The sequence below is a fragment of the Anastrepha ludens genome, chromosome 5 (assembly GCF_028408465.1).
Source record: "Anastrepha ludens isolate Willacy chromosome 5, idAnaLude1.1, whole genome shotgun sequence".
Lineage (NCBI taxonomy): Eukaryota > Metazoa > Arthropoda > Insecta > Diptera > Tephritidae > Anastrepha > Anastrepha ludens.
In genome coordinates, this window is record NC_071501.1 from 93582269 (window position 1) to 93603302 (window position 21034).

A 21034-nucleotide genomic window follows, 5' to 3' on the forward strand; every position below is an offset into this window, starting at 1 on the left:
AGTATTGAGTACTACCCACTTTGCTCTGATTAGACGCGCAGGGTTTGTTTTTGTTTTTTGCTTTTAATAATTTCTCCTATATTTGCATTTGCATTGTGAGCAGCGTGTTTAGGGGAAATGAGAAAAATAAATTGGTGGTCAAATTTAATAGCTTTATTATGTATATGAGTATAACATTTATTTTATTTGAATGGATATAAAGGATTTTTATACTGAAATAAAGCCGAATGAGAGAAATAATATTAATTTGCGTTATTTAAAAATATACGTGGAACTAAAAGTGAGAAAAAAATAAGAAATTGATCATAATGCAAAAAAAAAACTACATCTACTCTGCACGGAAAACAAGTGAGTGTAAAATACACATACATATGTACATACATATATATTTCCAGGTACAAGGAATTGGAGAATTCAGTAAAATGCCTTCGGTGTTCAATGATGTTAGAACATAGTATTCAATGCGCCTTGTTCGGTGTTCACCTCTGCCAAACAAGCATATGAGCGAATCTCTTCTGGCTGGCATTGTAACCACGACTCATTGCTACAATATTACGACGCAAAGGAAAGCAACTGGCGAAAGAAATACGCTCTTTTATTTGCTGAGATAGGAGGCATAGCTCGAATGGATCAGCGCAAGCTTATAAACGAAAGAAATGCTATTAGCGATGGAATTGTAACTATTTAAGTTCAACAATGCTTGTGATAGTGTAGGGAATACATATGAGTTCGCTTTATTGAAAGAATTCCTGCTATAGTACATCATTTTTCTTTTTCAGAAATCCTCAAAAGTGTTATAGGAGCCTCTTCTGTCACTACTTCGAACTTCGTTTAAAAGCGAACGACTAACCACTTCTTTTTCGCGCTCAAATGAATATATAGCAACAACATCACTCCTGGATTCTTCCATGGCAGAAAGACATTTTTGAGATTGTGAATTGAAATCAGTATGAAATTTCATTTTGAAAATCTTGCTGGCCGAGCAATTTGCGAATAACCGCTCCCTTGAATTCCACTAAAAAATGCTTATTACATGCAACAGTTATTACGCACAACTAATGAAGCCATGCAACTACAAACAAATGAATAAACACTGCTGGTTGGAAATACTTAGTAGCCTGTAGCAAAAAAAGAGGAGTGGGCGGAGTATGCACTGAAAAATTAGATTCCAGACTAGGTGAACACTTAATGCGATAACACATAGGCACGAAGCTTCATTGAATGTGAGAAGCATAACGTTGCTCCCACCTCCTCATCATGTAAACATTCTTCCAAATTACTGTGCAACTCTAAATTTTGTACCGCTTAAAATAGTCCGTATAATTAGAAACACATTTTAACCAATTTGATGAAAATTTGTCTTTCAACAGAAAAATAAATGCTAAATAAAAGTTTATTTATTAAAGTATATGTATGTACAGATATTTTCCGGTTAACTCACTTCTTATTATTTCACGTAGCTTTTCGACACATTCCTGTTTACCAGTTTCTGAATATGCTACTATTTTTTATTTATTTATTTTTCGATTTGCGAAATTTGTGTAAAAATTGCGAATCCACCCGATTTTTCTATTAATTAACTATTTTTCTTTTCTTGGCGTACTAAAGATTCTCACTCAAAATTTTCAGAGAATTGAAATTTTCTATATAAAATGTCAGAAGTAATGTAATTTGGAGAAAGCAGAATTGAAAGGGAACTCAGAGGTAACAGAGTTGCTCTTGCTAAACATATATGTGTTATCAGAATCGATAAAAAGTGTAATCGTAAATAGTAATACAGGAACAATATCTATACAATAAATATATTTGTATTTATAATATTTAATAGAAAGTGAGTGTATAAGGTAATATATGTAAACGCTTGCATGTTTGTATAGTAATAATCAATGCGAAATCTGAAGTCTTAAAAAAATAGATATCGATTCTTCGCCACATTCAGCAATTCGTCCGATTGAATTCATTCACAGTTGTGACTGAACTCTCCTGCGCTGTCACCGTAAAAGTAAACAACAAGAATCCGAAAAAATATCTTAAACAAAGAAAATCGATCAAACAAAACATTTTCTTTGATCCATTATAAATAGCGGATGGGAAGCGTTTTCAAGCGTGAAACTTAAAAAGAAATAGATGTGAGTAAAACTACAATATATGTATTTGCGTTGAACATATTTTTCAACGCGCCGTGATGTGGAAGAAATATATTTGAGTATTTGTAGATTCTTCATACCATAGAAGATGCTGTGTTTTACTTCAAAAAGCATGCAAAGAAAATGTTTATAATTCTGTAGCCGCACAACAAAGGGCAATCACTTCCAAACTTAGCGCACGGCGCCGCAAACGCGCAAAGAGCAACAGCATCGCCAGCAGTCGGTGCTTTGTCGCAGCCGTAGGCTTTTTCAGAGTGGCCCACACGCTATATACTACATAAACACGATGCCCAAATTTCGCCTTACAATGCGAGTCAATTAGTGAGCGACCAGCAGCTGTACACAGACAAATAAGAGAACTAGATTTATGTTGTTTTGCGAATTTGCCGCAAGGTATTAATAATAATCAAACGCATAGTACATTCAGTTGTGCGTACGCGCTAAAAAGTAAAAGAACCAAATTAGTTCTCTACAATTTAAGATATTAGAAACACCATATTGCTGAACGAAATTCAACTCAAGTGGTGCCAATTTTGAAGTGGAGACGAAGTCAAATTCCTTGCAAGAGAAGCAGTTTATATTAAGCCTCATCGAGTAGTGGATGCGCACAAGTGGCAAAGACCTTGAGCTACTATACAGATCCAAGTGCATTGAAAATGTCGCGTTTAAAAATTTTGTTTCTGCTGGTAGCCTTCGTGTTTGTCGCCAATACCATGCCCGCCAATGCGGGCATTGCACACTCTCATAAACACGAAAAACAGAGTAGTAAAGAAAGACTGAAGGATGGAATATATGCAGGTCGGGATGCACATCATCAAGAAAATGGGGAACACCATGTGGAATTCGATCATGAAGCAATTATTGGTAAGTGAATAAGAATGCTATATGCAATAACATAAAATGTAGAGTATTTTCTGAGTACATAAAGTGTTGCAATAAATTGAAAAACAAAAGGTTTAATTTTGTATTTTATAAAAGAAATATATATGTAAATACATTTTTGTAATTCCCAAAAAAATTGAAAAATTTTTACTATTCTCGGTATTACAAATTACTTTCCTTGCTAAATTCCTTCTTTGAACGCACAGGATTTTAAAAAAGAAATATGTTAACAAATTTTTGGTATCCCCAAAAAAATTGAAAATTTTTGCTATTCTCGGTATTACAAATTACTTTACTAGCTAAGTTCCTTCTTTGAACGCACATGATTTTCAAAATTTCAAACACAAATGTACAAAATCACCACGTAATAACCATACAAAATAAACAAAATAGTACCGCCCGCATTACCAGCAACAACATTAGCTGGAAGAAAAGGCTAGCTTTCGTCACGTATTATTGCCCTTGTTGCTGCTGGCGATGCCGATTGTTGGGGGAGTGGAAGTGCCAATTGTGTACGCACGTGTGTGCTGTCTTTGTTTTGTCTTAGTTTTGTGCTATACCGAAGCATAAACAGCATATAAAGGGATTTAAAGATGGAAAAAGATGAAAATTCTTAGTACTTCCGCTTTATTTGTGCAGATTACTCGTATACGCATTGAAAGCGGCTTAAAATATGTATATACATACACACATTTTATATATTTTTCGTGTTTTCTCTTGCAGGTAGCATGAAAGAAGCGGAAGAATTCGACAAACTCACCCCTGAGGAATCGAAGAAACGCTTACTTGTACTCATAAAGTTGATGGATTTGAATAAGGATGGCTTCATTGAGCGTCATGAACTAAAAGCATGGATTTTAAGGTCTTTTAAGTGAGTTTTATGTTGTTGATTAATGCTTCCATTGCTCATCAGTTTCACATAAAAATAATACTCATAGCTTACAACCCATTCAAAGCTGCTATATAAATATTACTAACAAACAGTTGTCAATACTCTGTTGCCAAGCAATTAATACCTGCATGAAGGCCAGTAAAAACAATCAGTTTGACATAGTTTACATAAGTGTTCCAGTAACAGAATGTAGAAGAAAATTTTAGTTATAAAAGTAAAAATTTGGTTTCAATGCTTTTTGAACGTAAAACCGCTTTTAGTATAATAATTAAATATTTTTTATATATTTCTTAATAATTGTTTTCTAAGACTTTTAGTCTGAAAATTAACATATCCTACTATTTTCTATCAATACAGAAAACTTGGTGAAGAGGAAGCTGCTGATCGCATGGAAGAGATCGATGTTGATGGTGATGGTCAAATAACTTGGAAAGAATACCTTAAAGATAGTTTTTCAATGGAAGATGAAGATGAGCGGAAAGAACTAATCGATTTCGATAGCTATGATGAGGAGAAACAAATGATTAAATCCGATAAGGAAATATTTAATGCAGCCGATTTAAATAAAGATGGTGCTCTCGATGCGAAAGAATATGTACTTTTCTATTCGCCAGAGGAACATCCGGAAATGCTGCCGATCGTGTTGGAGCACACACTGCGTGAGAAGGATACAAATCATAACGGTGAAATAGACTATTCCGAGTTTATTGGTAAATCTGGGCAGGAACGTAGTCGTGAATGGTTGATCGAAGAAAAAGATCGCTTCGATCATTTGGACGAGAATAAAGATGGTTTGTTGAGCGGCAATGAGGTGCTCAATTGGGTGGTGCCGAACAGTGAGGCTATCGCCAAAGACGAGGTTGATCATTTATTTGTGTCAACTGATGAAGATCACGATGATCGCTTAAGCTATTTGGAAATATTGAGTAACTATGACACTTTTGTGGGTAGCGAAGCGACGGACTATGGCGATCATCTACAGAATATAAACCACTTTCTTGACGAGCTGTAACAAGGCTGTAGAATACTTCTACAGGCATCCTTTTAGCATTTGAATGACAAGATTCTTTGTTTACGTTTAATGCCAAACATTTATCAATTAGTTACAAATGAAACGTACAATGTTAAAATATATTTTACGAATATGTTTAGAATTTTATAAAATCGGCAATGTTAATGTTAAGTTTTTTATTAGCTGGTTATTGGTTAAGTAATTTATATTTCCTTAATCTAATGTTAAATTTAAAAGAAATATTCTGTGTCGATTTACTTCATAGTTTAACCATCGCTCAACATTACAGTAGGATATTCTAAATATTTATTATAATAAATAATGTGTCATATTAATATAAAGAACTGTACCGCCATTCAAAGTCCTAAGTATTGTGTTTTAATGAAAAAACTGACAAATGTAAAGTTGATTGTTTTTAAATGATAAATATGATTATGGGTATATTCAATAACGCATTATAATGCGCAACGTACTTTTGCAGTGTTGGCAATGCGTTCAGAAATGCAAATATGGCAGTACTGCAAATGCATCGCGTTCCAAAACGCCATTTTTGTATCAAACGTCGCGCATTATTTGCAGGAAAAATTTTAATACTGCCAATCTATTAATTGCAACACTTGTCACATTGGCAGTGCTGCCAGCGCTGCAATTACTGCGCATTTATAATGCGTTTCTGAATATACCCTAGATTATGTAGTTTGATCAGTTATGCTCGCTAGTTAGATTCGAGGTTTGCGCTTCCACCTCACGGTCTTTTGTGCCCTCTGCCCTTACACTACCGCAATAAACTCAGTGATGCTCTCTATGTTTGTCAAAGAATTATTAAGGCTTCTGTGAATTAAGTAAACTAAAAAACCACTTACTTGACTAAAACAATACTTATGCACTATTTTAGTGTGTATTCTTTGCCTTCCCATTTGACTTCGCTATCAGGTTATGGTCAAGAGTGTTAAACTTTATAGAAACTTTTTCAAATAGTTGTAGTTTTTTCTACGACAGTCGGTTCTAAGCTACCGGAACGACCCGGAGTTATATCCGGCCAAGACTGTCGCTCCAACAGCATTTCGCGTGCATTTCGTAGTCCGCCAAGGTCATTATCTTGTGAAAATATTGTATAACTTTTATTGACTTCAATATTGTGCTTTAAAGGCAGAAACAGCAAACCATCACTGAGGGTGAATATTTCATAGTTTCCTGAACGCAGGCTCAGTGGTATTTCTGATGTAGCAGTTAACAAAACCCTGCTTAGAGAAGTAAAAACCATTAGTAGTCATCGTTTATATGAACTTCCGGTATGCCCAAGGCACGAACAATATCGACGGGGTGGTGGCCGTTCCCACGGCAGTCGCTTCTACGCAGGGCCGTAGAGAGCATATCCGGGCCCGGGGGAAAATCCGGGCCCCGGGGGAAAATTGCAAATGCGGGCCCTTTCAAATGATGTCTAGTTCATATAAATACGTATAATCTCGAGTCCGGGCCCCTCTGAAAACTCTGGGCCCAGGGGAAAAAGTACCCATCTGCCATAGGCGGTGGTTGAATTCCCCTTGTAATGATCGGTACATGTCGTTTAGGGCATGCCAGCAAGCATTCCGTGGGGTCCATAACCCCTACTTTGGGCACCCGGGTCTGGCCAGAATTTTTCGACTTTGGATGTGAATTTAACATATTTCTATTGTAGCTAACGACTTAAGCTTCGAGGTAGCTTCCTACAATTTTAATTTCTATCGATTTATGGATTTAACCAATTAAAAAGGATGCTCGAGCAGGACGAAAGAAGTATAGACCCGAGAGCTCCATCGAAGGTTTCAAATAAGGTGTCCAACGCAGGGTTGAGTTACAAATATAATAAAAGTTATGTAATAATTATTATAACCATGTTTAAGTAATATTTTAATAAAAATTGCATATTACACATACATACATATGAATGCGTAAGTGCTGGAAACACTGCTCACTCACCTCTTCCCACTAAATTCAAATAAATCGCTTTCTAACACATTTAAGACACACAAATCGTTTATTAGGACATTAATTTCTTGCAATGCATTTTTTTTGCTTTTTTTTTGCTGAATTTCGTTTACTACATATTTCACATTGGCTTAAGTGACTTAAGAGTTTAGTACAAGTAATTTCTAAAATTGCCGACTGCATTTGGCGCGCTTTAATTTTAGCGAACAGTACAACAATTTGCATGACTAGAATTTCACTCGCTTTTCTTCTAAATTTAAAACTGTGTTCCAACTTACAGCTTTGCGCGACTTAAAATCTATAAATTTGTTATTTAAATTTTTACATATTATATAAACAAAAAAGAAATGCATATATATTTTTTTCATTTTAAGTAAAGTAGTCACAAATAGGGAAATAATGTTGTGTCGGTGTACCCTTTTCGACAAGCGTTATTTACAAATAGTAAACAGTTTTACTAAAAAAAATAATAGCAAAAAAATAAATAAATAAATAAAATAGAAAGAAAAAAAAAATAAAAAAAAAATAAAATAAACATTTTTTTCATAAAAATTAAAAGAAAAAAATTAAATAACAAAAAAAAAAACATTTATAAAAAATGAAATAACAAAATAAATTTTTTTTTATTAAATAACAAAAAAAAAATATTACAAAAAATTTAATTTTGGGCCTCCAAATAGAAACATTAAATATTTATATGTATGCAACTAAATAAATGTACAAGAATGATCTTACAAGTTATCACAATATTGCACCGAATAGGCCTATGTCTTTTCAAATAAAATTACGCTAAGTTTATTTAAAGTACTCACATCACCATACTGCAGAAAGACTTTAAAACTTGCTTATATTAAGACTGAAGAGATCTTCACTCATATGGAGTAAAAAAATGAAGTGGGAAACCTTTAAATACAATATTCTTCGGTTTTTTTACAAATTTTAAATTACCTTGCATGAAATGCTTGCATGTTAGAAGAGCTCCAACAAATTTAAGTTAAAACTACTTAATTTTTATTTTTTTTCTAATTGTACACTCGTTCATGACGTTCATACTATTCTATAATTTTTCTGTTCTTGGTTATAGCATTTTTAAGGAAGATGGTGATATATGTATTTGACTGCATAGATGTACAGTGGACCGTATTGAAAAAAAATGTTCACCGTACTAAGCCTACAGTACTTTTGTAAGGAAAATTCAAAATTTTTGTTTTCAGGTTTTTTTGGTCGAACATAGGGGTCTTATTTTATATTTTGCATTATATCTTCGACGTTTACAGTCGGATTTTGATTATCTTGCCTCGAGAAGACAATTCTTTTGGTTCAAAGTTCATTGTGGCCATTTTACATTTCGTAGATAAAAAATGCCGAAAAAAATGTTATTGCTAAATGTAGAGGTGGCCATTTTACAAATTTCGTCGTCATATCTGTCAATAAAAAACGATCCCTACGTTCGGCACCAAAAAAAAAATTACCTTGCAAAAATACTCGTGTATTTTTGATCCTTTTATTCCTAAATGGAACATAGGGCCTCAACTTAACGGTATACGACGAACTTTTTTGCTTGTAATGCGTTACGACCTAATATGCAGGGCTTATCAGTGAATTACTTGAATATTTTTGGAAAAATTAAATTTGTTTGCAAATATGAAATTTCTCTATATTCTATTTAATTTTTCATAATATATTATATTCTAATAATTTATTTAAAATTGTTTTACATACTTTTTTTGTTTTTGTTGTTTAATTTGTTTTATTTCATTTTGTGTTTCTACCTTTGTATTTTTTTTTACTTGACTTTTCCTTCTTTGTTCTATTTCACTTTTATGGGTTTGTTTTTGAATTCAATATTATTCCGTTTCGTTTCTTATTTTATTTTCATTCAATTCTGATATATTATCATGTTATGTTCTATTATATTTTATTATATAACAGTACATTATTATGTGAAAGTATACGTACTTATTTAATTGTATTTGGATTTATTGTAAACGATTTTATTATATTTAAATTTAATATTTATATTACTTTATTATATTTCAATTAAATATTTTTTTATTAGTACTTTTTTTATTTTTGCTTATTCTTATTATTTCGTTGCTTTATTTTACTTTATTTTGTTTTTATATCTTTATTTATTTATATATTTATTTTTACTTTTTAATTAATTTATTTTTTATTGTATTTATTTTACTTATTTATTATTTTATTATTATTTTTTTATATTAATTATTTTTTTATTTAGCTGCTTTTTTTAATTACATTTTATTTTATTTCATTATTAACTTTTAATTAAAATTTTTTATGTAGTTTACTGTAAATTATTTGTAATTTTCTTATAATATTTGTTATTTTAATTTATTTAATTATTTTTTTTTTTTATTAACCATTTATTGTATTTAAATTTACTACTTACAAATTTCTCTTTGTTATGTTTCAATTTATTATTTATTTTATTTTATTATATTTAATTTTTTTTTCTCATTACTCAATATTTTATTTTCCATATTTTTTCCGTATTTTATTTCGCTTTATTTTGTTTCTATATTTATTTTTTATTTCATTGCTAATTTTTAAATTTTCCTTCATTTTGCTTTATTTTATTAATAATTAATTTCTTATTTTATTATTATTATTAGTTTTTTACTTATTTTATTTAATTTTTGTTTAATTTAGTTTGCTGTAATTAATTTAATTCTTTATAATTTTTGTTATTTTAATTACATAATTTTTTATTAAGAATTTATTGTATTCCAATTTATTATTAATTTATTTTACTCTATTATATTTAAATTTTGTATTTAAATTTCCTTTTTTCATAATTTTGTTTTACTTTATTTTGTTACTAAATTTATTTTTTAATTCATTGTTAATTTTTTATTTAACTGCATCTTATTTGATTACATTTTATTCTATTTCAGAATTCTTTCTTTAATTTAGTTTGCTGTAATATATTGTATTTTATTTTTTTATAATTTTTTTATTTTAATTTATTTAATTACATTTTTTTATTAATAATTTTTAGTTTAATATTTTATGTTTTCTATAATTAAATTGTATTTATTTTACTTTGTTTTCTTTATTTTTATATTAATTTTAATTTTATTTCATCATACATTTTTTATTTATTTTTATTTTATTTTACCTTATCATTTATTGTATTTTATTTGATAAATGTTTTTTTGTTTTTTGGTACTTTATTTTATTGCTTCGATTTTATTTATGTTGATTTTTTTCTTTATTTTTTTAATATTTTTAATTTTAATTCATCATACATTTTTTATTTATTTTTATTTTATTTTACCTATCATTTATTGTATTTTATTTGATAAAATATTTTTTTTTTTTGTATTTTATTATACTTCATTTTACTGTTTCGATTTTATTTATGTTGATTTGTTTTTTTTTTTATTATTTTTAGTTTTAATTCATCAATATTTTTAAATTTATTTTACTTTATAACATTTTATTGTTTTTTATATCATTTTCTATTTTTTCATCTCATTTTATTTTACTTTATTTTGCTAATAGATTTTATTTTATTATATTTTCTCATTATTTATTTTTTATTTTTTACGCTTTACTATTAATTTTAATTTTATTTCATCACGTTTTTATTTTATGTAATTTAATATCATATCTTTGTATTTTATTTGAACTATTTTTTTACTTTATTTTATGTTTGGTTTCTTTATTTTTTGTTTTATTGTTTTTTATTTAGCTTCACTCTATTTAATAAAATTGTATTTTTATGTTTCATTATAAACTTAATTTATTTTTTTTAATTTCCCTTTGTTTTAACTTACTTAATTGTATTTTTTTTAGTCTGTATGGCATTATATTTTGGATTTTGTATTTTTCCATTATTAATTTTTATTATTTGCATCTGTTTTTATTATTATTTTTAGTTTTACTTCATATCATTATATTTATTTTATATCTTTAATTAATTTTAATTTATGTTACTTTATTTTATCTATTTTATATTATTTATTTTACTTTTGTTTTTTTTTTAGATTTATTTCGTCATTATTTTATTTTTATCATAGTTTTTTTTATTTTGTTTTATTTTATTTATTTTAATTTGTTTTCTTATTTATTTTTATTTTTACTTTTTATTTTTATTTTTTGTTTATTTATTTATTTTATTATTTTATTTTACTTCATTTTTATTTATTTGATTTAATTTTATTTTATTTCCGATCATTGTTTTGCATTGATTTAGTTTAATTTAATTTTTATCTTTACTTCCTCCTTCACCATTTCTTCATTACTTTATTTTGCTTACCTAACACCCTTCTACGCACTCATTTGCACACAATATTTTTTTTATTATTTATGTATTTAATAAATGCAAGCCTAATTATTGTTTTAACCCTCTTACTCACAACTAATATTAAATTCTACTGACTAGATATTTTTTATAACTTTCGTAGACTTTCACATATTTTTGGTATTACATTTTGTATTAGTTACAGTAAACGGGATGTCCAAAATTAATACGATTGGTATTTTTACTATATGTTTATGTCAGCACCAGATTCTCTATATTCGCAAAGTAACCAACGCTACTAGGTTTGCTTATGACTCTCCAGTGAAAGTATAGCAAATTTATGGCACTGCGAACTTCACGGTTAGAGTTTCAAAGGCAAACACTAAATGCCTAAACGGTTGCGGTATATGTAACTTATACTTATACATACATACATACATATATGTTCGTAGCGACTAAAGACATCTTCTAATTCTTATATAACAAGCTTTTATACAACTAGCTGAATTCACTGAACCCGTCTAATTAGAGAAGGTAAGGGGAAATTACACTATAATACAGAGTCCGTTAATATGATTTTGATAGCAATTTTGTGTAGGCGAGAAGGAGAAGAATGCGCGAGTTTATCTGAGCCGATAGAAAAATGCTGTTATGGATGGAGGGGAAATCCCAAATAGAATGTAATCATCGCTGTAATTCACTGATATTTAGTGACTAGAATTGTTCTCGGTGAAAGGCGAGCAAATGAGGGATAATGCGAAGCTAATTTTACGAAAAGAATTTATACTAAAATACTCGTACATGTAAAACCTTAAGACCGTCTGATGTGCCGAGGCCGATTTACAAAATAAATTCAACTGAAATTGTAAGTTTATCTGCCAGCAAATATCAAAAATTTAAAACGTATTAACGAGTAATTTAATTGTGCGCCCTAAAGCATGCATTAACAATGTGTTTACAAATAAATAATTCGTTTTTTTACCTTATTTCCTTTTGTTTCATTATGCATTAAATAAATTTTAGCTACCGAGTTTGGCGGGAACCATTTTTAATATTCTACCACAGAACGTTGATTGTATAAGAAGCTTGAGAAACAAATGAGAAGCTGCAATTACTATGTCAAAGTTCTCTGATTCCCTTGCAGATTAACTGTACTTATAATAATATTATATTATAAGGTTTGTTGGGCGCCAATTTCTGCACCATCGTGATTTCTACGAAGAGAAAGTTCTGACTATAATTTAAGTTCTGACTAGAAATTTTATAAATGCATACTAAATATATAAAGATTTATTTATTTTGCTAGCTCATGCCACCCACTTTTTTCATTTTATGTCTTTGGGATTCAAGTGACGAAAAAATGGAAGTGGGAGTCCAATCAGCTAGAATTCTGAGTACGTACATATGTACATACATATAATTATATTCCCGATAATTATTTAAGAGTTTTCATTCTCACAAGACATTGGCTTTTAGTGCCACATGCACATACCTACATTTGTATATGTATGCAAAATAATTTTTCGAGTTTAAAACAGATTTTTTTGGGATTTATGAACCTTTGCTCAAAATTGTTTTTCCACATTTGACATATACAGCACAATAATATGGTATTTCTAATATTTCTATGCATTGCTAATATTTATGAACAATTACAAACTAACTTTAAATTTTTCCCCACACATACCACAAATATAGGTCAGCACTACCCCTTTAACTACAATACTTGCGCACAGACCCGAATTTCATCATCTAAAAGTCGCATAAAATGTCATAGTTGTCAACTTGCCGCAACGGCGCCACATCATTCACCACCTCACTCAGATATTGCGTGATGAGGGGCGGCAATTTTAATTTCACCAAATCTTCTCTCGTCTTCACATGTTTGATTATTTCGGCACGACAACGATCTTGCAGATTTACGAAATCACGTCGCGTACATTTTAGCGTCATTTCGGTTTTAGCAGCTGTCGAACAGACTATCGGATAGAGCGGCACTTTGATCTGATGACAAGAAGTAAGTAATTTTTAGATAAAATATATGTGCAAAAGCAACAAAAAAAAAACAAAATCATTCTCACTTACCTTATCCAATCCTCTAAAAGCTACACCCAAGCATTTGCCATCTTTATAATAGGTGAGCGTGCCTTCAATGCCATCGAAGAGTACGCCAATGACAGTGGGATGATTCTCTTTGAAACGTTTGGTGTAAAGCAACGCTACACCTTTGTGCCACAGTACACCTTTGTGCGATAGACCCCAACCGTGTTCGTTCTCGCCCAACATGTTGCGAAAGGAGTTGGCGTGCAGACCTGTAATTGAAGAGAGAGAGAAAGAAAGTGTTAGTTGTCAAGTATGGTAATATTAAAATAAATAAATAAATAAAAAATAGAAACAAGTTTCTCAGAAGAAAATTAAATATTTTTGTTAGAATTGCAAATCTGAATAAGGATGGAAACGGATTTGTGTCATACAACTTTGAAGGCAACATTTTTTAACAATCGGCTTAGGTCTACTCAAAATGTGTTGCCTGACTTATAATATCAAACATTTTGTTGAAGGGGAAAATATTTTTAATGGTGTAGCCAATATCAGACTGATAGCCGGCTCTCAGCAAATTTCACGGAATTACTGGATAGGCTGACGAAGTCGGGGTAATGAATCGGATTGTTTACGAAAAAACTAAGAATGTGTTAGGGATATACGAAAAAAATTAACCAATGACCCTTCGTTGCCGTCTCAACAACGGCTGATTGAACGAGTGTGTGAATATGTGTGAAATGATCGTACAGCTTTCGGCTGGCGAAACACCGTCGGGACGTGACATCCGAAGTTCCCCTCACAAATTAGTTTTTCACCTAGTAATGTATCATCCTTGCATTTTGTTGTTAGTTCAGACTCATGAAGCAATAATTAAAGTTGATGTAAGATGAATTTTCACCCTGTGTCGGCCATCTTAAGCTACTTAATAAAGTTGTGATATTTTCTCGGAAAAGCTAATTTTTCTTTCAGAACAAATTCTAAAGAAAAAGCACTCAAAAGCATAGAAATGAAAACTTTTACTAAAGAAGTTAGCAGGCAATACGGGTTTTGTTGTGTTCCTAAACGTGAGCAAAAGAGGGTGTTAAGTTTGGTAAGTTTTGGAGTGGGTAAAGTAGTGCGGCATTTTATTACAACTAGACATAAAGCTTGCTTGAATAATTTTTCGGCAACGGATTTCGAGATTGGGCCAGATCGGTGGGAGGCGAATTTGTCTAGTGATGCTCTGCCGATGCTCATTGAAATTTTGCATTGCTGGAATGAGCGTGAGATGGCGCATCCTTTGGTTGATGCTGCTACGCAAACAAAGTAAATCAATTTTTATCTAAAAAGTGTAGTTTTATTTAAGCGAATTTTGATTTAAATTACACACTGAATGTGGTGTTTCACCTCGAAAAAGAATCAGCCTATCTTGAGGAACGACTTATGAAACTGGAGAAATTCAAATCCTACGTCAGTAAAATATCATACTTAGCGGCAAATTAAAATGTTGGAAGATTCAACCAAAACAATTCGTCGGGCTTGGGACGATATGGCACAGGCAATTATTAATTATTAATTACGTTTTTTAAGTTTTTCATTACTTATTCAGAAAGGAGATATACCCGGATCAGGCCTTTTTTCATCCTGTTTGAGGATCCTTTTGAAAAGGTTATATCCATAAATCGATAGAAAATTAAATTTTAGGAAGCTTCCTGGAGACTCAAGTCGTTAGCTATAATAGAAATATGTTAAATTCACGCCCAAAGTCGAACAAGACTGACCATACCCGGGTGCCCAACAGAGGGTTTGTTATTGCATCACGGTTCGGACACATCAGGTCTGAAGCCTGCTGTATCGAATGTAGTACGTCTCACTTCTGTAATACTTATTTACATATTTTCTTTTAGATCTGTTTCACAATAGACGCTTTAGTCTAACAAATTCATAGGTTTTTAAGAAAAAGTTAGGAGAAGAACTTAATCTCTCAAGTATAATTTATTGTAAGAGCGCACAATTGCTCGCATATACAGATCATATTGATATCATAGGGCTTAACAACCGCGCTATAAGTTCTGCCTTTTTCAAACTGGATAAAGAAGCAAAGCGAATCCGTCTAACCAGGGTACCTCCGGTTATCAAACAAACAGTCGACGCACTCGCATACTGGCGCCCACGTCACTGTTGAAAGTTATGATTTCGAGGTTCTAAAATACTTCGTTTATTTAGGAACCAGCATTAACACCGATAACAATGACAGCCTTGAAATCCAACGTAGAATCTCTCTTGCCAACAAGTGCTACTTTGGACTAAGTAGGCAATTGAGTCCGAAAGTCCTCTTTCGACGAACAACACTAACACTTTATACGGCTCTTATTATGCCCGTCGCAGTATGGCGCAGTAACTTGGACGATGGCAATATCCGATGAGGCGTTCCTTGAAGTGTTCGAGAGAAAGATTTTGCGCAAGATTTTTGGACCTTTGCACGATCGCAACGGCGAATATCGCATGCGATGGAACGATGAGCTGTATGAGCTTTACGCCGCCATAGACATAGCGCAGCGAATAAAGATCCAGCAGTTGCGTTGGCTGGGTCATGCCGTCCGGTTTCACGGGAAAGAAACGTTTGGCTCGCTTTGTCAAACTCGGCCAAAATCGCTTAAGCGGTTATCGCGCCAATCACGAAGAAGAAGAAAGAAAAAGTTGGCTGAAAAATGGAGCTTTACATTTCAATCGTAAGCTTAATTTGTATATATGTACATTTTTTGAACACTCGAGGCAAAACTTAAAGCATTCTAAGGTTGCACTCAGTGTAACAGTGCTTAAAAAAAGTGCTTTTTGTATAGGTGGAGTACTGGTAGTTACTGTTATAAAGCAGTTCCACACAAAGAGCTGGCAATTTCCACCTAGTTAATTACTCAAGGTGCACTTTAAATCTTTAATATTTGTCCATTCCACATTTGTAAGGCTAAATAGCTATTATAGCCATTTATGTCTGACCGTGCAGGCTCGAAGCTTCGTTCCTGAACATTAAATAATAGAAAAAGTTATTCTAAAGCGGTCGCCCCTCGGAAGACAATGGCAAACCCCTATAAAAACCATTTACTGTTCGGAGTCGGCTTAAAACTGTAGGTCCCTCCATTTTTTGAACAACATCAAGACGCACACCACAAATAGAAGGAGGAGATCGGCCTAACACTTAACAGAAGTGAACGCGTCAATTTTTTTTTTCGCGCACGTATGCGCGAGATAAACTTCATGTATGTACAGGCATTCATGCGAAGTGGTTCCAATTTTTATGAATGAAGATCCAATGGCATGTCTTTACCTTCCTGCGAAATGGACTACAACTAAGGCTTTGTCGAGTTACTAATATAGAATTTATGCTACGTTTACAATACTTACGCGCCTGTTTTGTGCCAATACCGAACATAATGCTTGTACCGAAAACACGCTGCGACACATGCAGTTCCCAATAGAATCGCCCATTATTCAACGGCCGCTTGCCCTGAACACCCGCTGTACCTTTACTCCAGTTGGGATGAAAATGCACTGTGCGATTGTTGGCACCGCTTAAAACAATCTCCTTGGAACGATACAGTTTACTCCAAGTCCAATTGTCTTCACAACCATGTTCCAATGGCATGACTTTCTTTCGCCGTAACATTTGAGCAGATGTAACGCCTCCGGTTGCGACGTTTGCCGTGCCGTTTGCTGAGTTTGGGGTCGAGGTCGAAGAAGTATGCGCTGATGCTGCTGCTGCTGCTGATGCTGCTGCAAGTGTTGTGGCCCGTTTTGGTGATGAGTTTAACGAATTGTTGTCTTCATCCGAAGCCATTTTATTACCGTCACAAGCCGAGAATAAAAATGTTGTTTTACGTTGGGGGATGTTTTTACAATTAAATGATCAAATTGGCAAGTAGTCGAATTCAATGTCAGTGCATCGTTTTTAGGGCGCTTCAATGTTATTGATTCCTTAAGATTTCATGTGTTAGTTAAGAAATTCAATAACCCCTCAAAAGGGCTTACGCTTTTGAATTTCTCGCACTCAAGTTGTCTAGTCACTTTTGTGTTGTGAGAAAAAGGCCACTTCCGGTTGTTTAACTGCATGAACGTAAACGTTTACACCTGTCGTAAGATTTTCACCTTCTCACCTTAAACCTGTATAACGATGAGTATTAGGTATGTATGTAAGTGTGGGCATTTATCTAGACGCAAGCATCACTTCTTACACACACTTAACCCACTCTGTGCTCGCCCTTTGTCTAAAGACGCATATCTACTTCTGTATAGTTCAAGTTGATTACTGCAGTTGTCAATATTTCCAATCCTTTGTGCTTGCCATTTTATTTTTCGGCCACCCGTTGCAGCCAATGGGCTTCTTCAATGGCAAGGATTCCTAAAGATTTTGATGTTTGCGCTCACTGCAAATTGTATGTACGAAAGAAGACAAAATATATTTATTGTTAATTTAAATTAAAAATATTTCACGAAAAAAAAATTCAAACATTTAATAAAAATAAACAAAAAATATTATGATATTATGGGGAAAAAAAATTTGTTTGTCTTTATATGTAGTAAATGGGTTGCAAAGTTGATAAAAATAAGCTAAAGTTAATAGAAATAAAGTTACTCATTTCGGATGCCAGCCTTATTACCTTAGGAGGGAGATTTAACTTACAAATAACACTGATTGGCAAAAATGAACTTTTAATTTTTCATATGAAGTTTCTTGGTATTTTTTCTTTATTTTGACTCTCTAAGCTTTAGTGTGTTGATGAGACGCCCCTTGGAGTGTTTGGGAGAAAGATTCTGCGGAAGATTTTTGGATTTTTGCAAGTTGGTGACGGCTTCTAGGCGATGGATCAATGAGCTGCCTGAACTTTACGACGCCATAGACAGAGTACAGCGAATAAAGATCTAGCGACTTCGTCATGTCGTCCGAATGGATAAAAACGCTCCAGCTCTGAAAGTATTCGATGCGATATCAGCCGGAAGAGGAAGACCTCCCTGCGTTAGAAAGAACAGGTGAAGAAGCAATTGGCTTTACTTGGTGTGTCCAACTGGCGCCGGTTAGTTCAAGAAAGAAACGACTGGCGCGCTTTATTAAGCTCGGCCAAAATTGCGTAAGCGGATATCTCGCTAATCAAGAAGAAGAAGAATATAAATAGACTTACGCTTTGTCAGCCTCAGGAGGGAGATTCCACAAATATTACTGATCAGCAAAAAAGAACTTTTTCACATGCAGTTTCTTGGTATTTTTTACTTTATTTTGACTCCCTAAGTCTTGGGGAATACCAGACTGGTATTTGACTCCCTGAACTGGAAAACGAGGCCGCCGTAGCCGAATGGCTTAGTGCGTATCTACCATTCGGTAGTGCATACATGCGAAGGCGCGGGCACGAGCCACCAATTGAGAGAATGGCGGTCACTCTTCGGCAAACAATTGTAAGGAGACACAAACTCCTGGGCTCGTACCTACTAGAGGATGAATGGTTCGATTACTCGCAATACTAAATAATCAAAATTAAGCACTTAGGGGCGCACAATAATCAATCTGGTCGCAGTGCATACGGGGCTTAGCCTAACCCGTACAAACATTGCCATGGTAAATCTCTGAGTGCTTTTTCCACAAAACAGCTTCTCATAAAAATCAAACCGCTGTTTGAAGGCGGCGTAAAACTGTAGGCCCCCCCCATTTACGAGAAGCCCGGCCAAACACCTAACAGAAGTGTACGCGCCAATTATTTATTTTATTTATTTTTTAAACTTTCGAATGTAAAGAAGATTGAACTCAGCTTCTGGTAATTTTTTCTCCCCTTGGTAATAAATACTTTTAGATGAAATTTTTAAGAAGAACTAAAGAACTACCATAAAAATCATCTCCCTGCTCCTATTATCGCTCCTATCGCTTCAGCGTCTACATTTCACCAACATTTTAATTACCTACTATTGTAAGTTGCTTTGCTTCTTAGCGAACACTTTTTTAAAGTCAATTGTTTGCACTAACCTGTATTTCGTTGACTGCTTCTTGCCCTTCCTCGCTAACGTCTTATGTTTAGAGGTATGTTGTAGTTATTGTTGAAGCTGGCGCTAGCTCCACACCCCCAACTGGCGATAGTTGCTCGACTGTTTCCTGGACCTCAGCACCGTTATAGGCAATACTTTCTATGGAGGTAGCTAAGCCAGAATCGGTTGTGCTAATGTCATAAAGCGAGCCATTTACATTGTATACAGCAGCGAACGGTGATTGACAGCCGCTGGACGAATTCGATGTGGACGTATCCCACAATGGGCTGCCACTGCTAGAACTACTGCTACTATTATTGCCGGCGTTTCCTGACCTCATAAACTCCTCATATTGCTGTCGCCTCAAATACTGTCGTTGTAGTTGATATTGTTTTTGCATTGGGTGTTGTTGCTGCTGTTGCTGTTGTAACGTTGTAGCGCACAATCGATTTTTCAAATTACGTTTCAATTCGCGATTCACTTTGCGTTGGTGACGTCGCTGCGCCCATGTATGATCCAATGCTGTAGAACTACTGCCACCACAAAGTGGCTGCCAGAAACGTGGCCGATATTGTGATTGTAGCGGATGGCCGTCTTGTGGATGTTGCGCTTTTTGTGCTTTTTGCAATTCCAATTCTTGCAGGTGGAAATGATGACGGCAGTAACCCTGCGGACTGTTTGCACAGAAACGGCAAGCTTCAGCTAAAATACCACACGCACCGTATGGCTCATCGCAAGCGGATGTGGTAGTTCGTTTACGCGTCTGCTTGCTGGGCTCTAAGCCTCCAGTGTGGTATTGCTGTAGCAGAAGCTTGCGTGTGGCGGCTGAGGATGTCTCATCGGCTTCCTTGAGTAGACGTGAATTCTTCGGATTGATCCATCGATCATGTATACGCAGGACAAGGCGTTGACAGTATAAACATAGTGATTGAAACAATAACAACAAAACGATAATCATATATGTATGTAGTAGATTTGTGTGCGAGAATGTCAGCGCGACGTATGTATGTATGTGTATAGATGGAGACCTTTTGGTGACTATGTAGTTAAATTACTGCTTGTCTGATGGAGGTTTTCCAACTGACTGGTTTGCTGATTTCGCAAGCAAGTTGTGGGCTGAAAGGATTACTACTGAATCGTTGGTTGTTATTGTAGACATACGATTTTTTTGCATATATTTTTTTGCTGTGGTGTACATGTGAAGTACTCTTTAAACTTGTGGTAGTGTAATTTCTTGCTTTTGTGGGGATGATTTTTTTCTTTGTAACTTTTTTTTCGAACAAAAGCTTTTCCAATGTGTTTTACTTGCTTTGACGTTATTCTAATATTTTCTCTGGAATTCACTACAAGTTTAGTTGCACTTTGATTTTCGTTTTAATCTTAATAACTAAATGTAACTTTTGTAACAAATTTATCTTCATTAAATATGCTTCTTGCACGAACAGTTATCGACTCGTTGTTCACTCGCTCCCTAGCTGGCTCGTTAGTTCGTCTGTATTACTCCATTATTGTCCAACTTCTGTCAGCCGTCAGCCATGTACTGTGCACTACTGCGCGTTCGCCGCCCAGCAACCCCATTTTCGAGTCGAATTTTCCAGTATGCCATGTAATCATCCGTCCAACCCCATTTGACGTTTCCATTATAGTTCCTTGTTTTCACTTGTGATTTTTCACCCCCAATTGGTCCAGTTAATAATACCTATACATATATTTGTGCTGGTAAGTACATACATGTGTGAGTGTGCGCTTCACTTTTTCTATTCGCTACCTTGTTGAACTTTATCGTATTCTTTGTTTTGTTACCGGCTTTCGCACAGACCACCCCAGTAATTTTG

General features: G+C 33.6%; 3 protein-coding genes across 5 annotated transcripts; 1 reads left to right on the forward strand and 2 right to left on the reverse strand.

Annotated features, from left to right (window-relative positions):
- The first annotated feature begins 1970 nt into the window (after nucleotides 1–1970).
- LOC128864013 (reticulocalbin-2) lies at nucleotides 1971–5301 on the forward strand. Of its 2 annotated transcripts, XM_054103480.1 has the most exons (5): nucleotides 1971–2129; nucleotides 2217–2540; nucleotides 2629–3011; nucleotides 3753–3900; nucleotides 4279–5301. In XM_054103480.1, the coding sequence occupies exons 3-5, from the start codon at nucleotides 2804–2806 to the stop codon at nucleotides 4931–4933; spliced, it is 1011 nt and encodes a 336-aa protein (XP_053959455.1). In that variant the 5' UTR covers nucleotides 1971–2129; nucleotides 2217–2540; nucleotides 2629–2803; the 3' UTR covers nucleotides 4934–5301. The 2 variants fall into 2 exon arrangements, with proteins under 2 accessions (XP_053959455.1, XP_053959454.1); XM_054103479.1 differs by having other exon boundaries at nucleotides 2233–3011.
- Nucleotides 5302–10219: 4918 nt separating this feature from the next.
- On the reverse strand, nucleotides 10220–17028 carry LOC128864371 (SPRY domain-containing SOCS box protein 3). 2 transcript variants are annotated; one of them, XR_008454675.1, is made up of 4 exons: nucleotides 16596–17028; nucleotides 13257–13483; nucleotides 12859–13175; nucleotides 10220–12385 (listed from the first exon to the last, which is right to left on the reverse strand). XR_008454675.1 is itself a non-coding variant. In XM_054103994.1 (3 exons), exons 1-3 carry the CDS (start codon nucleotides 17026–17028, stop codon nucleotides 12924–12926), a joined length of 912 nt encoding a protein of 303 aa, XP_053959969.1. In that variant the 3' UTR covers nucleotides 12782–12923. The 2 variants fall into 2 exon arrangements, 1 of the variants encoding a protein (XP_053959969.1); XM_054103994.1 differs by lacking the exon at nucleotides 10220–12385 and having other exon boundaries at nucleotides 12782–13175.
- A 498-nt stretch (nucleotides 17029–17526) lies between these two features.
- On the reverse strand, nucleotides 17527–20722 carry LOC128864372 (uncharacterized). The gene is made up of 2 exons (XM_054103995.1): nucleotides 19201–20722; nucleotides 17527–17614 (listed from the first exon to the last, which is right to left on the reverse strand). The coding sequence occupies exon 1, from the start codon at nucleotides 20155–20157 to the stop codon at nucleotides 19249–19251; it is 909 nt and encodes a 302-aa protein (XP_053959970.1). The 5' UTR covers nucleotides 20158–20722; the 3' UTR covers nucleotides 17527–17614; nucleotides 19201–19248.
- Between the last annotated feature and the right edge of the window lie 312 nt (nucleotides 20723–21034).